The 15,784-nt window shown below is 42.9% G+C and overlaps 1 protein-coding gene across 2 annotated transcripts in view; it reads left to right on the plus strand.

Moving 5' to 3' along the window:
* Positions 1-1,730: 1,730 nt before the first annotated feature.
* The window catches only part of glud1 (glutamate dehydrogenase 1), a 41,744-nt gene continuing 27,690 nt past the window's right edge, over positions 1,731-15,784 (plus strand). Inside the window, exon 1 of one of the 2 annotated variants that reach the window (XR_005037742.1) lies at positions 1,731-2,317. Coding sequence is in view for 1 of the 2 variants with exons in the window: in NM_001172529.1 (NP_001166000.1) it covers positions 1,915-2,317 (403 nt within the window). In the remaining variant the exon portion in view is untranslated. 2 annotated transcript variants of the gene reach the window in all.

The raw sequence follows: 15,784 nt of genomic DNA on the forward strand, positions 1-15,784 counted from the left end.
AGTACACTTTACTCTAGTGTGCTCTATTGTACTGTACATTTCCTTACTGTACTGTGCACTACAAGGATGGGCCCGCGGTTCAATTTCCTCAAAAACTTTTTTAGGAACTTACTGTTGAGAGTTAAAATAATAGAATACACAAGGTGCCATTTTGAAATTTGGTTGTGCATCAGCACTATTTCTCTCATGTCAGGTATAATGTTTTAGATTGGTAAATGAACTTGCCGCTAGATTATCTCAACTTGTAGTAATCATGGTCGAATTACCGACTGGGGGGCCCCCATTGATTTTGTTAGTCACTCTCACTAAAATATGATATTAAAAACTGCAAACATCTTTCTCCAGCCTATGGCAAAATATGTAAAATTGCAGGAAATTGGCTGTTAAAACTGCACATTTTTCTCTCCACCCCATGGCAAAACAAGTAGAATTGCATGAAATTAGTCTGCTTTCACGAGGGTTCTGACCTGCATGTGTGGGTTTGGATGTGCGTATACTGACCCCGAGCCACTAAGGTTGAATTCAGATTTTTTTGTGGCCCCGACCTCCATCAAAGTTGCCCATCCCTGGTGTACTGTAATGTACTGTGTAGCTCAGTTGTAATTCAGTTGGTAGAGCACGGCGCTTGCAATGTCATGGTTGTGGGTTCGATTCCCATGGGGGGACCAGTATGAAAATGTATGCACTCACTACTGTAAGTCGCTCTGGATAAAAGCATCTGCTAAATTACTAAAATGTCAAATGTACTGTTATCTGCTGTGCTCTACTGTCAAAATTTGTGAAACATAGATGTCTATGATTGGTTCAAATTTGTTCCTTTCCAGACCAACCGATCATAGACGTCCATGTTTGGACTAAATCAAGGCTGGTCTGGACAAAATCTGAATGTCTATGTTTTGGCCAAATATAAAAAGACGTCGCCTGACGACAAATGCTTGGGGTGCTAGATCTACATCTAGATGTCAGATTGGGCGTCACTGGCACAGATGTGACACGACACCCTTCTTCCCTGCCAACCTATGACGTCAGGGAGACACCCATAAAACACACCAATGTGCAGCGTCTTACTTACTAAGGGACACCGTCTGCCTTGGCGTTCATTCCTAAAAATTGGGATGTCGTGGTGTATGACTTTGATGGTTTCTACAACTGCTACAGTCTGCAAGTCTCCTTCCCTCTGTGATGCAAAATAACTAAATGTAACTGAGCATATGGAATATATTTTCTTCAGTGCTCTCTAACGTTACTCCCTTCCCATGGGTGAACCTGCTGTCTTTCAAAGTGACAGAGAACTTTTGAGGGGGGTTTGGGAGCAATCTAAGGGTGCTGCAGTTCAAGATAACAATTTTGAAGACCCAAAATGTGTATCTCAATCCATTTATTTTCCATAATTCGGTACTTCCTGTATACCCCACACCCTTGAACATACCCCTCTCCAACTCATTTCTACAAATACAAATTAACTCTCTACCACATCATTCACTGTGCAGGATTACATACACGTTTTTGACATTTTGCTTGAATCAATGTCAAAACAACCAGGCCATGTTCAGTACGAAAACATTGTGCAACGTTGCAGATATAAATGCTATGAATAGACTAGCCTGATGTGATTCCTTATGAATTTCACACATTTATATCTGAACGTTGCGTCCTGCTGAAAACGCCAGGGGGCGCAAAAAAACTTATCGCGGAGGCGCGCATAATTTGCATGCGCGTTCAAGTGGAACCCTCCCCAGTGAGGTGGGAATCCACACAAACACGCCTGCCTTTAAAACAAGAAAGGGGACGTATGACTGCTGTAAGATCAATTCGAAACGGGACAGGACAAGCCGTTGTCTTGTTATAAGTTTTTGGTTTGCCTTCACTTTTCTTTGAATATCATTCGTTACTAACCCGCTACCTCAGTTAAAAATGTACAGATATTTCGGAGAATTACTTACTCGTGGTGCAAGCAGTGCTCTGGCCTCGGGATGTGTTGAGTCGGCTCTTCCAGTTACCGCGTCATTGATGAGGGTGCGCCACTACAGCGAGGTCGTGGGAGAGAAAGATGCAGATGACCCCAACTTCTTTAAAATGGTGGAGGGATTCTTTGACCGCGGTGCTAATATTGTTGAGGACAAACTGGTGGAGGACCTCAAGAACAAGGAGACGCCAGTGCAGAAGAGACACAGAGTTCGCGGAATTCTCAAGATTATCAAGCCCTGCAACCATATACTGAGTGTATCGTTCCCCATCAAGCGAGACAACGGCGAATGGGAGGTGATTGAGGGGTATCGTGCCCAGCACAGCCAACACAGGACCCCCTGTAAAGGAGGTAAAGCGGGGAAAGTGAAATGACAGTGAAGGGGCGTGGGATCAAACAGTGCTAAAGCTGACACTGTAACTAGCATGTTCGCCAGCCTGTCAACTCCTGTACAGATGGTTCAAATATTTTCAAACTTTCCTAAGCTACGTATGTTTCGATGCTAGCTCGCTAATATTGACTTTTAAAACTACTTTGTGTGAGGAAGCGGCTGGTTTCCATGTCTTGCTAGCTACTTTGACAGTCAAACCATGCCCCCCCGGGGGGCAACGCAAATCCACATAGCTAACTTACGTTAACGTTACCACCTTAAGGTAATATGCATTGGCTTAATTACTAACTAGTTAACTAGGTACCTTAGCTATCCATCACTAAGCTAGCTAGATAAGTTATGACACACGTACAACCGTATTCTGTTGCTAGGTACTCCATGTACAATTATGATGTAATAAATCAAAATATAAAACGAAAGCTGATGCACAAAAGGTATTTCGTCAGTCACCGGGCAAATTAGCATCTGAGGTTGCAGGGGCCTATCTTCTTTTGTCTTCTTCTATGAGGTTTAACTGCGGTTGGCATCCAATTTGTTGCATTACCGCCACCTACTAGACTGGAGTACAACTCCCTTATACTTTGCTTGATTTTAATAATAATACCAACAGAAACACAAACGATTATCACTAGACCACTTCTGGTTACCCTCACCGATTCCACATTACACATCTCTTTGATTCACCCACCATGAAACCAAAAATGGATCAGCTAAAAGGCAAGAGTACACTTTTTCCATAAACTTCACTCCTACTGTCTGACTCATCTTTTTTCTGACCCTTGGCGCATACCTTGGTCTCCGATAACTTCACCACACCTATCACCTCCGATACTTCCTCCGATACTCCTCCTGTCTTCAGCTCCCTCTGCTTACAATTTCTATTTAAAAAATCTTTAAAAGCATCCTTTTTTCAACATTTCTTATCGGACTCAAGTTCACCCTCTTCTTCCCTCTCTCTTAGACCTCCTCTCTTTTTCTCTCCATTCCTCCTCTGTTTTCAAGTATACGTATCCTTATGATATTACTGCACTACTGGCAACCATCTTGTTCTTGCTTTCTCTAGCGACTCCATTTCCCTCACATCGAACTGTGTGATACCCAGGGAAACGAAAAGTAGGTTGAAAATACTGTATCCCTGAACCGGAAACGGACGCTTTATACCACTTTAGTTGTAGCAAATAGTTAATCTGTGTCGTTTTTCAATGGGAGCATATGAAGCACAGTGGGCAGAACAAGCAAGGAGGTGGGCGAAGCACAAGCTAGATCCTATTGGCGCATTGTAGAATATATTTGCATATTTCCGTTAGGGAACGCCGCCTCGGAAGTGCGCATGTGCACAAACTCAATTTGACCTTGCACTCCTAAACATTGCAATTTTTTAAAAACTGACAAAGCATCAAGTCTAAAATATAGGGCACTGTGTTCATAACAGATTCAGTTTTGAGAACAGAAAAATGTATTGTGATCAGATGTTTCATCGTTGAGAACATTTGCAGAATGTCAGCACAGTTTCACCTTGTTCCATCCCCTCCCACTATCCACGACTGGACTTCCTCTCACTACCATATTTGTGACTCGTTTCAGGAAACTAGGTGTATGTCATGCATCACTACTTCACAAGAGCGCCATTTGAATGTAAACATTTATTTTTTTTAGAAGAAATGCCTTCTGGAACATGTGAACTTTCATGTGCATTAATAACAAACTTGTAGGCCGTCTGTAAATACAAATACAAATTTAAATAAATAAAATAAATGTGTAGGTAATCAGTATGTGTAGGTAATTCTTTCTAACATGGCTTTTTTGAAAGTTATCATGTAGTAGAACTGCATAAGTGTTGCTCTCCACTTTCTGGAGGAACGAGTTTTGAAATCAGTGGAATTAGAGTCTGATAGCTAAGAAGATGGAGAAGATTGTAACATTTGATTGCAAATATGCAGACTGAGTAAAAGATAACACACAGAAGGCTGTTGTATAAAACACCCGTTTCCTGATTACATCTTAAAACTAATGGGAACAGTGACATCTGTGACAGAGAGGGAGAAGCAAACGGGTAAGAGAGTCTAGCTAGCTACATTTTCAGATTTGACATGTTTCTAATTTTGTCAGTTGTATTCGCTTCAAGTTAGTGTACTGTTGGCTACCGTTAGCTGGCTGGCTAGTTAGCTAACGTTACGTGTATGATCTGTGTAGTAATATTATTTGTATCTCAGAGCCATTCGCATTGCTAGTTATGGCCTAATGTTAGTTAGCTAACATTGAACCTGGTTGGTTAGCTACCTTCAAATTCATGCAGGGTAGTAACGTTATGAGTTGGGATTATGGTTAATTGTTTAGCTAGCTAGCTACATGTCTAAACAAGACTCCACTATGCAAGTAACTATTTCGATAGAATGTTTGATGTCACTGTGACAACTGTTGCCTAGTGGTTAGAGAGTTGTGGGCCAGTAACCAAAAGTTTGCTGGATCGAATCCCCGAGCTGACAAGGCAAAAAAAATCTGTTTTGCCCCTGAGCAAGGCAGGTAACCCACTGTTCCCCCTGCGTCGAAGATGTCAATCAAGGCAGAGGGGTTGGGTTAAATACGGAAGACACATTTCAGTTGAACAACTGACTAGGTATTTTCCCTTTCCCTAAATTCGCTTTCCCTAAATTCTCAGAATATCTGATGAATTACGAACTCTCAACACCCGTTGAATATGGCCAGTGTCAGTAAACGTTGGCAAAAAAGCGTAATTAAATTATTACCAGCAACAAAGCTGCTGTCACCAACGCTCTGGATAACATAACAGCCTAACCTGCTCTGCTAGGGCAAGTAAAATGGTCAGTGAGATGTTCTCTCATTTGTGTCTGTAGGTAGCTAGCCAATGTTAGCCAGTTAGCTTGGGTGCTTGACTGTTAGGTCAGAACACTCGGATCAACCCTACTTTTCGGCCAGAGCGTCCAGTGTGTGCTCAGAATGCTCCGAGAGCGAAACGGCTCTGAATTTACGAATGGCCAACCTGACAGTGCTCTGAGTTTACAAATGCCCAGAGCACACACTGGCACTCAAATCAAATCACATTTTATTTGTCACATGTGCCGAATACAACAGGTGTAGGTAGACCTTACAGTGAAATGCTTACTTACAAGCCCTTAACCAACAATGCAGTTTTAAGAAAATACAAAAAAAGAGATAAGAATAACAAATATTTAAAGAGCAGCAGTAAATAATAGCGGAGCTATATACAGGGGGTACCGGTACAGAGTCAATGTATTGAGGTAATATGTACATGTAGGTAGAGTTATTAAAGTGACTATGCATCGATAATAACAGAGTAGCAGCAGTGTGTGTGTGTGTGTGGGGGGGGGGGTCAATACAAATATTCTGGGTAGCCATTTGATTAGATGTTCAGGAGTCTTATGGCTTGGGGGTAGAAGCTGTTTAGAAGATTACATTTACGAACACACCCATATTATAAGCCAACCTTTAGTTTTGATATCTTTGGTTGTTTAGTACATTTGTACATGGCCTAACATGTGAATCCTTAAAGAGATGGGTGGGGCTGGCTTAAGAGGGTGTGAACGATGCTGAATGGGTTTAGACAAAGAAGTGCTCTCCAGTAGGTACCAAAACAATCAAGGGCCATTTTCTCAAAGGTGAGGTTACAAGTTTATCAACTTTCAAAGCAGAATGAATTTCCCATTGTTCCTCAACAGTAGTGTATGATATACAATTGAGTTGCTACTTTTATCCAATGTAAAAAACAGCATTTAAAATGTTGCTACATAACACCGAATCCAGCCGGTCGGTCACATTTTGGTGGTGAGAAAACATTCTAAACGGATGCCTCAGCTTTACAGCCCCTGTGAAGTATCTGGATTACCCCTTCTGTCTGTGGTGGTAGCTGATTGGAAGGGGAGACACTATATGGACACACCTGCGGCCTAAGCGTCAGATCAAAATTTAAGGGGCTGGTCCAACTCAAGGTGTCATAAACAAAATGCACCCCCCTCCTAAACATTCCAAATATTTTCACCTTTTACTGTAAAATACATTGAATACCCTCCCCTCTCATATAATTAACTCATAATGTTTATGACCAACTGTAGCGACCCTGGATATCGACTTTGCCACTTCAGCATGCTTTTGTGGCACAGTTGATGCCACGCAGGACTACAGGCCAGAAGGTTGAGGGTTCGCCGACCACCACAGACAAGGTCTCTCTCCCTGCCATGTTTCATAACATGATCAGAGCCGGCTGTAGACAATGATCAGCTAGGGGGAATCAGATTTTCAACATTTTGATGCCATATTTGTAATTATATTAAAAATATGCTGCGAATTTTCCACCAACGGGTTTCTGTACCAATCCACCACACAACCAATAAATAAAACATACCGACTTTGGGCACTTAAATATCATGGTTTGTGTTTTCAACACCACAATAAAAAGACTGTCAATCTCTATCAACAGAAAATACATCCCTCCCTACCTTGTAGGCTTACCCAGTATCAAATGCTTGGCTTGACATTCTCTGAATGTCATTAAACTTTTTGGTGTTTTGTAATGTAGTTTTCCATTCATCAATTGGCCGCTGCACAGTTCGGATATATAGATTTTTTTATTTGATTTGTCAGTATAAAAAGAAAGCACAATAAAGCAGGGGACTTATTTCCATTGTAGTCCCTATTTTTATATATTTTTTTTTTACAAAAATACATATACCATAACAGAGATGACAAAATGCTCAACCTCCCAGATGAGTAGGAGGGGGTACAATTCTCACCAGCTTGTTTGACATGTAGCTTATTCTTTAGATGTTTGGGCCAGCTGGTGAACCAGCCATAATCAGCCATAATCAAAGTGACACTGGACTTTTGCATTTGCCTTTAGGGTGTCTATAGCTAGGTTTCCATCCATTTGGCGACATATTTCCATGTGAATATTCAAAAATCCATTAAGTATATGCCATTTGAGTTTCTTTTAAGAAAATTTGGCATCAGACAACATGACAGGGAACATTTTAATGGACATCCTTATGCATTCAGATCTGACCTGGCGCAGCCAGTGCCATCAACAAATGAGAGATGTTGGCAAAATGAGGCACATTTACGTGCCCTTATAGCTATAACAAATTAGAAAAAACAATTGTTTTTCTTGGTTTACTCTGAAAAAAATGTAAACTACAGTAGACCTACACACTTCAATGCAAAAGATCAACTGACTGTTCATCTGTTAAATACCGCGCTGCCTGTCGAACACTTGAAATTATAAAAGCCTATCTAATAGGTCCAATTAAATGAGATGCGCATGGTAATTTGTTGAGTGGCTACTTTGGGAATATGAACTCATCCATGGCCAGAAAAGCTGAGAAAAGTCTTCTGCAATGGTTACGATATGTATTAATGTTTATAAATAAATTGTCTACTTGAGAAATTTGACATTACACTATTCAGACGTAGTGGTCTACAAATGTCAATGGTAAAGGTGAACCATCTGTTCTACCATTAAACTGCGCATCAGATCGCATAGAGCAAAATACTTTAATCTACACTGCTCAAAAAAATAAAGGGAACGCTAAAATAACACATCCTAGATCTGAATGAATGAAATATTCTTATTAAATACTTTTTTCTTTACATATTTGAATGTGCTGACAACAAAATCACACACAAATGATCAATGGAAATCAAATTTATCAACCCATGGAGGTCTGGATTTGGAGTCACACTCAAAATTAAAGTGGAAAACCACACTACAGGCTGTTCCAACTTTGATGTAATGTCCTTAAAACAAGTCAAAATGAGGCTCAGTAGTGTGTGGTGCCTGTATGACCTCCCTACAATGCCTGGGCATGCTCCTGATGAGGTGGCAGATGGTCTCCTGAGGGATCTCCTTCCAGACCTGGACTAAAGCATCCGCCAACTCCTGGACAGTCTGTGGTGCAACGTGGCGTTGGTGGATGGAGCGAGACATGATGTCCCAGATGTTCTCAATTGGATTCAGGTCTGAGGAACGGGCGGGCCAGTCCATAGCATCAATGCCTTCCTCTTGCAGGAACTGCTGACACACTCCAGCCACATGAGGTCTAGCATTTTTTTGCATTAGGAGGAACCCAGGGCCAACCGCACCAGCATATGGTCTCACAAGGGGTCTGAGGATCTCATCTCGGTACCTAATGGCAGTCAGGCTACCTCTGGCGAGCACATGGAGGGCTGTGCGGCCTCCCAAAGAAATGCCACCCCACACCATGACTGACCCACCGCCAAACCGGTAATGCTGGAGGATGTTGCAGGCAGCAGAACGTTCTCCACGGCGTCTCCAGACTCTGTCACGTCTGTCACGTGCTCAGTGTGAACCTGCTTTCATCTGTGAAGAGCACAGGGAGCCAGTGGCGAATTTGCCAATCTTGGTGTTCTCTGGCAAATGACAAACGTCCTGCACGGTGTTGGGCTGTAAGCACAACCCCCACCTGTGGACGTCGGGCCCTCATACCACCCTCTTGGAGTCTGTTTCTAACCGTTTGAGCAGACACATGCACATTTGTGGCCTGCTGGAGGTCATTTTGCAGGGCTCTGGTAGTGCTCCTCCTTGCACAAAGGCGGAGGTAGCGGTCCTGCTGCTGGGTTGTTGTCCTCCTACGGCCTCCTCCACGTCTCCTGATGTACTGGCCTGTCTCCTGGTAGTGCCTCCGTGCTCTGGACACTACGCTGACAGACACAGCAAACCTTCTTGCCACAGCTTGCATTGATGTACTATCCTGGATGAGCTGCACTACCTGAGCCACTTGTGTGGGTTGTAGACTCCGCCAGCATTCAAAAGTGACCAAAACATCAGCCAGGAAGCATATGAACTGAGTAGTGGTCTGTGGTCACCACCTGCAGAACCACTCCTTTATTGGGGGTGTCTTGCTAATTGCCTATAATTTCCACCTGTTGTCTATTCCATTTGCACAACAGCATGTGAAATGTATTGTCAATCAGTGTTGCTTCCTAAGTGGACAGTTTGATTTCACAGAAGTGTGATTGACTTGGAGTTACATTGTGTTGTTTAAGTGTTCCCTTTATTTTTTTGAGCAGTGTATTTACTACTGTGAAGTGTGTCCAATTAAATGAGATGGGACAAATGGTAGGCTATCCTAACTTATTCTACAGTCTTGGCCCAAAACATTGGAAACCTTGCACTTTTTTCAAATAATGCACCATTTCTTCCAGAAAACGGTTGAAATTTTAAAAAATTGGTGTCCACATATGTCTTCAGTGTGCAGTTGAACTAAACAAAATCTGAATAATTGACCAAATCTTAGCTTATTCCACAAAGAAATCCTAAAATGGCCAAGACAATATTGGCACCTTCTAGAAGTAGTTAGAAATAATTAGATTTCAAGCAGGTGATTTTCCTTTACGTTGGAATTGAACTTGCCTATTGGGGAGTTGCAGGAACCTGCAACATACTAATCACATTCAACCAGTTTGAATAGAGAAAATTATTCCTTCTCCTGCTTTGTGTACCACAATGAGCATGGAGAGAAGAAAGAAAACCCGAGAATTATCTGATGTCAGACAAGATTGGCTACAATCTCAAGTCCATCTCCAGAGACCTTGATGTTCCTTTTTCCACCGTACATAATGTTATCAACAAGTTTAAAGGCCCATGTCACTGTAGCCAACCTCCCTGGACGTGGCCACGAGAGAACTTGATGGAAGATTGCAGTGCAGGATTGCTTGAATGGTGGAGAAAGCACCTCAGTCAACTGCCACACAAATTCAAGCTGACTTTCAGACACAAGGTATGACAGGTTTAACTCGTACCATCCTTTGCCAACTCAATGAAAGGGGGTTATATGGTAGGAGACCCAGGAGGACCCCACTGCTGGAAGACATAGGAAAGCCAGACTTGCAGTTTGCCAAAACGCTCCTGAACATGCCAAAAACCTTCTGGGAGAATGTCTTGTGGACAGATTAAACCAAATTAAGAGTTTTGTTTTGGTAAAGCACACAATCTCTGAAGGCTTCATTTTGTTTTCTGTAAACAAAGAAAATAACACCTCCCCTACAGTCAAACAAGGAGTCGGTTCAGTGACATTTTGGGGTTACTTTGCTGGCACTGGGTGCCTTGAACGTGTGCATGGCATCATGAAATCAGGAGAATACCAAGGCATTTTGGAGCACACCAAGGCATTTTGGAGCACAATGTTGGACCCAGTGTCAGAAAGCTGGGTCTTTGACTCAGGTCATGGGTCTTCCATGAAATTGATTTGCAATGACTCCAGTGATATCGGAATTTCAACATTTATTGTATCAAATGGTAGCCTACAATGGCATATACATTAATGGGCTACTTGATGGCCAACAGAGGCAAATGTATAATTCTCCACATTTAGCCTAATTTCAGTTAATTGAGGACTTTTTCCCCATAAAAAAACGCAAGGGAGTTCCATAACTTCCATTTCATATTTCCACTCTGGCAGCACCCGAGACCCAAGAACTGAGCATCCATAAAGCACCTGGCTTTATACCGTTTTCTTTAAGCAGTCAACATTAGAATGCAGTTTAAACAACCACCCAGCAGATTTATGTAATGCGCCCAAAGTCGTTTTCCAGTGCTTTGTCTCCATTACTTATTGACGTGCATCAGTTCTAGAGTATTTAATGGTTTATGGAAAAAGGTTTGGAAATAGGTTACTACATAATCTAAATAGCCTACCTACAACTGGTAAAAAGTTGTCAACGTCTCCTGCCGCTCACGTGACTCAGCCAATAATTAGTGCTCTCTTAACACACATGCACCCATCTGGCCCTCAGCAACAGCCTGTCTAACTGCCTGACAGTAAGGAGCAGTGAAATATACATTTTTAAGATCAGCGCCTTGGCGACCGCCAAAAACCCGTGACCAATACATTTTCACCCGCGACATCGTTTTCAAAGTAGCCCAATTTGTCAGGAAAATCGCGAACATGTCAACACTGCCTGTGGGAAAGAACTGCTGCCCAGTGGGAAGCAACTCACGTGAGCAACCACCTCGTGTACAACATAGTTGTACTGGTTCATTCGTACCGTCTTGTCGTTAAGTTAGCTAATTGGCATGTCATGGTGACCAATACTACAAGTTAATTCTCCCTCGCACATCTAAATAAACACGTAACAACTTTTAACTAGCGGCATGGTGCTGTTGTTGCCAGCTAGCCAGCATAAACTGGAAACTGCTCGACTGACTGAACTGAATCCATTCGTCGCCACACTGGACTCTGAGCTGCGCGACCTGCGTCATCAATTTGAGCACCAGGCGTGTCTGCATAGCCTCTCCTGATAGGAAGTTTGGAACTGAGGTCAGCATATTATTTACACGCGAGGGGCCAAGAAATGACTGAGCCATAGAAATAGAATAGATAGACTGAATCACAATCCCAAATTCAGAGGGTTGAAAATGGAAAATCATAAATCTAGTGCAGTTGAATGGAAGTTTGAACTCCACCCAGGACAGGAATGCTGACAGTACAGTTGTTGGTTTGTTTATTCAACTGGGCAGAGCCTTGTATGGCTGTGTGAACATTGGCGCTTTAGGATTTAGGCTGGATATTGATCATTGATGGTTTATAATAATATGCGATTTAGCAGATCACCAAAGCATGACATGAAGAACCACTTAGGGCTGAACTTGCTAGGTGATGCTAGTGTGCACGCTCCATTTTCAGAGAGCAGACAGCTCTCTTCCTCAATTTCTGTCCAGGCTGAATTGTATAAAGCTTGGTGTGGAGCTTCAGGATTTGTTCTGAACTTTTAATAACAAATTACTTGTAGCTTCTCTCATTTGTCTCTCTGGAGTTTGTTTTAAAGGAAGGATAATGGGGTTGTGCCAGTTTTACAATTATTAAACTCGACCAGACCTGACCAACTCAGAGCTGGTCAAAACCAAACCTGGATACGGTAGTGGTGTGAGATGAGAGCATAAGTCCTTTACGTGGGAGGAGGCTGCAGTGGCTACTGGGTTGGCTAAAACAGGGGGGGGGGTGAGAGACTATTGTGTTGTGCTGCTCCTGTCATAGACTGGAATGACCCTCGACAGAGGCAGCCCTACTATATTTAACCTGTGATGAGGATATGAACTCTTGAACCTTAAGTGCCTGCTTGCCTCACTCATCTCAGTGAAATGTACGGTGTCAGCCAGTTTCTCTGTATTCAACTTTATGCCATGAATTAGGGATCCAGAAACCAAGACCCTGTTGTTTCTTGAGTCTTGTTAGGCTAGCTAGGCCATCATTGTAAATAAGAATTTGTTCTTAACTGACTTTCCTAGTTAAATAAAATGTTCACCAGTAGCCAGCCATTGAGTAAAAGCCATAGTACAGAAATGCTGGCACTGGCGATGACGGGGGCGGTGTTAGAATAATTTTTGGCACCTGCCACGGTTATTGGAATGAAAACTCTCTGGCATTACATCTCTGGGCACTGAGCCTTGGTATTGATGGGCGCACTGGAATCTCTCTGTTTGGCTCCCTGTCCAAAGATGACCTGAGTTTGGTACAGGAAGACATGACATTTCCCTGAATATTTGAGGTGGCTTTTCTAATTTGAACCTCAATTCTGTTATGTTAGTCGATTCTGAGCCATGTCCATATGTCAGCTGACTTACAGTAGACCTATGGCAGATGGTTGAAATCTGGATGAAATCTGATTTCTTAAAAGAGTGTTGGTGATGAAGCTAGTCACAATCAAACAATTCTCTCCCTCTGGTAATAAATTACACTTCAATCACAATCCTGTTAGGTCTGCTTTTGAATTGCACACCTTCCCAAAACCAGTTCTCTGCATCAAGTTTGAACCATCAGCCTCATGTTGCACTAATTAGAAATACCCTGCACTTTATGCAGCTATTAAAAGCTTCAGTGTCTTCAGAAGTGGAAAGTTTGAGGTCCTGTGTGTAGAGCAGCCATGCTCTATAGGTGGTCTGCTGACCTGATCCGGACACAAAACGAGGTCATTACGGACCGCGGGTCCCGACCTTTAAAAAAAAGTCACTTTTTGGGAATTTGGTCGTGATTTCACTCCTGGTATCATATGAAGATCCATAAGGCATGGACAATTTGTAGAATTGCAGGAAATTATCTTTGAAACGGCAACATTTTCCCATCGCTCCATAGCAAATACTACTATACTATTTGAGTACCCCTGCCTGGTATAGTGGTAAGAGTCAGTGAACAAGACGGTCCTGCCAGGAGCACATTTAGTTTCCAGCTCAATGTTTTTCCTCATTGTGGGGGAGAGGAGTGGAGGGGGGCCCGCGGTCTCAGGAGTGAGAGCGTTTTATTAGTTTAAATACCTGGCTGCCACCCAGGCGTGAGCTGGTTGCCCCATTCAAAGCCGATGGTGAAGTTGACTAAAAATTAAGTGATGTATGTCAGACACATGGAGTAATTACTTGGGGTTCCTATTCAAAAGTGTTAGCTTTTTTAAAACCTGCCTTCCCGGGAAAAAAAACTTGTTTGAAAATGTAAGTCACATTACAAGCCCATAGCTTGGTGCAACCCGGTTCAGCCTAATCAAATCCCCTCAGTGAGCCATAGCGCTAGGCGGAGGTGTGGTTTCACCACCCTCGCATGCAAGCCTCTCCTCTCTACGGAGCTCTACTGTAAGCAAAATTTCCATTCGTAGGATAGCTGTAGGCAAAGTCATTAATATTCATGAGTTACATCTGGTGATTTGTTGGGCCTTCTTGCTTGTGTGACATCATACAGATGCACTGCAAAGCCTTCTGTTTAGCTTGCTCACCGGCATTAGCAGTAAGCACAGAACAACTTAGGAAACCCAGCTTCGGCTTAATTAAATGTGGAAAAAAATAAAAGCCTCACCAGCTAGCTACCAATCAATTTTATTTTCACTAATTGTTATTTTTACCTTTCCACAAACTCTGTTGCTTGATATGTGCAAGTTGACCCAAATGTATTAAAGAACAGGAAGTCCACAATTCGTTGGCTAGTAGTGGCTACATTTCAGTCATTTAAGTTAGTTATCCTCTTAAATGCAGCGGACAATGGATAAACTAACAATAAGTTGCACATAAACTCAGCAAAAAAAGAAACATCCTTTTTTCTGGACCCTGTCTTTCAAAGATAATTCATAAAAATCCAAATAACTTCACAGATCTTTGTTGTAAAGGGTTTACACTGTTTCCCATGCTTGTTCAATGAACCATAAACAATTAAGGAACATGCACCTGTGGAACGGTCGTTAAGACACTAACAGCTTACAGACGGTAGGCAATTAAGGTCACAGTTATGAAAACTTAGGACACTAAAGAGGCCTTTCTACTGACTCTGAAAAACACAAAAAGAAAGATGCACAAGGTCCCTGCTCATCTGCGTGAACGTGCCTTAGGCATGCTGCAAGGAGGCATGAGGACTGCAGAATTGCCCATGGTAATAAATTGCAATGTCCGTACTGTGAGACGCCTAAGACAGCGCTACAGGGAGACAGGACGGACAGCTGATCGTCCTCGCAGTGGCAGACCACATGTAACAACACCTGCACAGGATCGGCACATCCGAACATCACACCTTAGGTACAGAATGGCAACAACAACTGCCGAGTTACACCAGGAATGCACAATCTCTCCATCAGTGCTCAGTCTGTCCGGAATAGACTGAGAGAGGCTGGACTGGGGGCTTGTAGGCCTGTTGTAAAGCAAGGTCCTCACCAGACATCATCGGCAACAACGTCGCCTATGGGCACAAACCCACTGTCGCTGGACCAGACAGGACTGGCAAAAAGTGCTCTTCACTGACGAGTCACGGTTTTGTCTCACCAGGTGTGATGGTCGGATTAGCATTTATCGTCAAATGGAATGAGCATTACACCGAGGCCTGTACTCTGGAGCGGGATCAATTTGGAGGTGGAGGGTCCGTCATGGTCTGGGGCGGTGTGTAACAGCATCGGACTGAGCTTGTTGTTGTTGCAGGGAATCTCAACACTGTGCATTACAGGGAAGACATCCTCCTCCCTCATGTGGTACCCTTCCTGCAGGCTCATCCTGACATGACCCTCCAGGATGACAATGCCACCAGCCATACTGCTCGTTCTGTGTGTGATTTCCTGCAAGAAATCTCAATCCCATTGAGCACGTCTGGGACCACGTCTGGGTGAGGGCTATCCGCCCCCCTCCCCCCAGAAATGTCCAGGAACTTGCAGGTGCCTTGGTGGAAGAGTGGGGTAACATCTCACAGCAAGAACTGGCAATTCTGGTGCAGTCTATGAGAAGGAGATGCACTGCAGTACTTAATGCAACTGGTGGCCACACCAGATACTGACTAATACTTTTGATTTTGACCACCCCTTTGTTCAGGGAAACATTATTCAATTTCTATTAGTCACATGTCTGTGGAACTTGTTCAGTTTGTCTCAGTTGTTGAATCTTGTTATGTTCATACAAATATTTACACATGTTAAGT

This window comes from Oncorhynchus mykiss, chromosome 1 (genome assembly GCF_013265735.2).
Source record: "Oncorhynchus mykiss isolate Arlee chromosome 1, USDA_OmykA_1.1, whole genome shotgun sequence".
NCBI classification, from domain to species: Eukaryota; Metazoa; Chordata; class Actinopteri; order Salmoniformes; family Salmonidae; genus Oncorhynchus; species Oncorhynchus mykiss.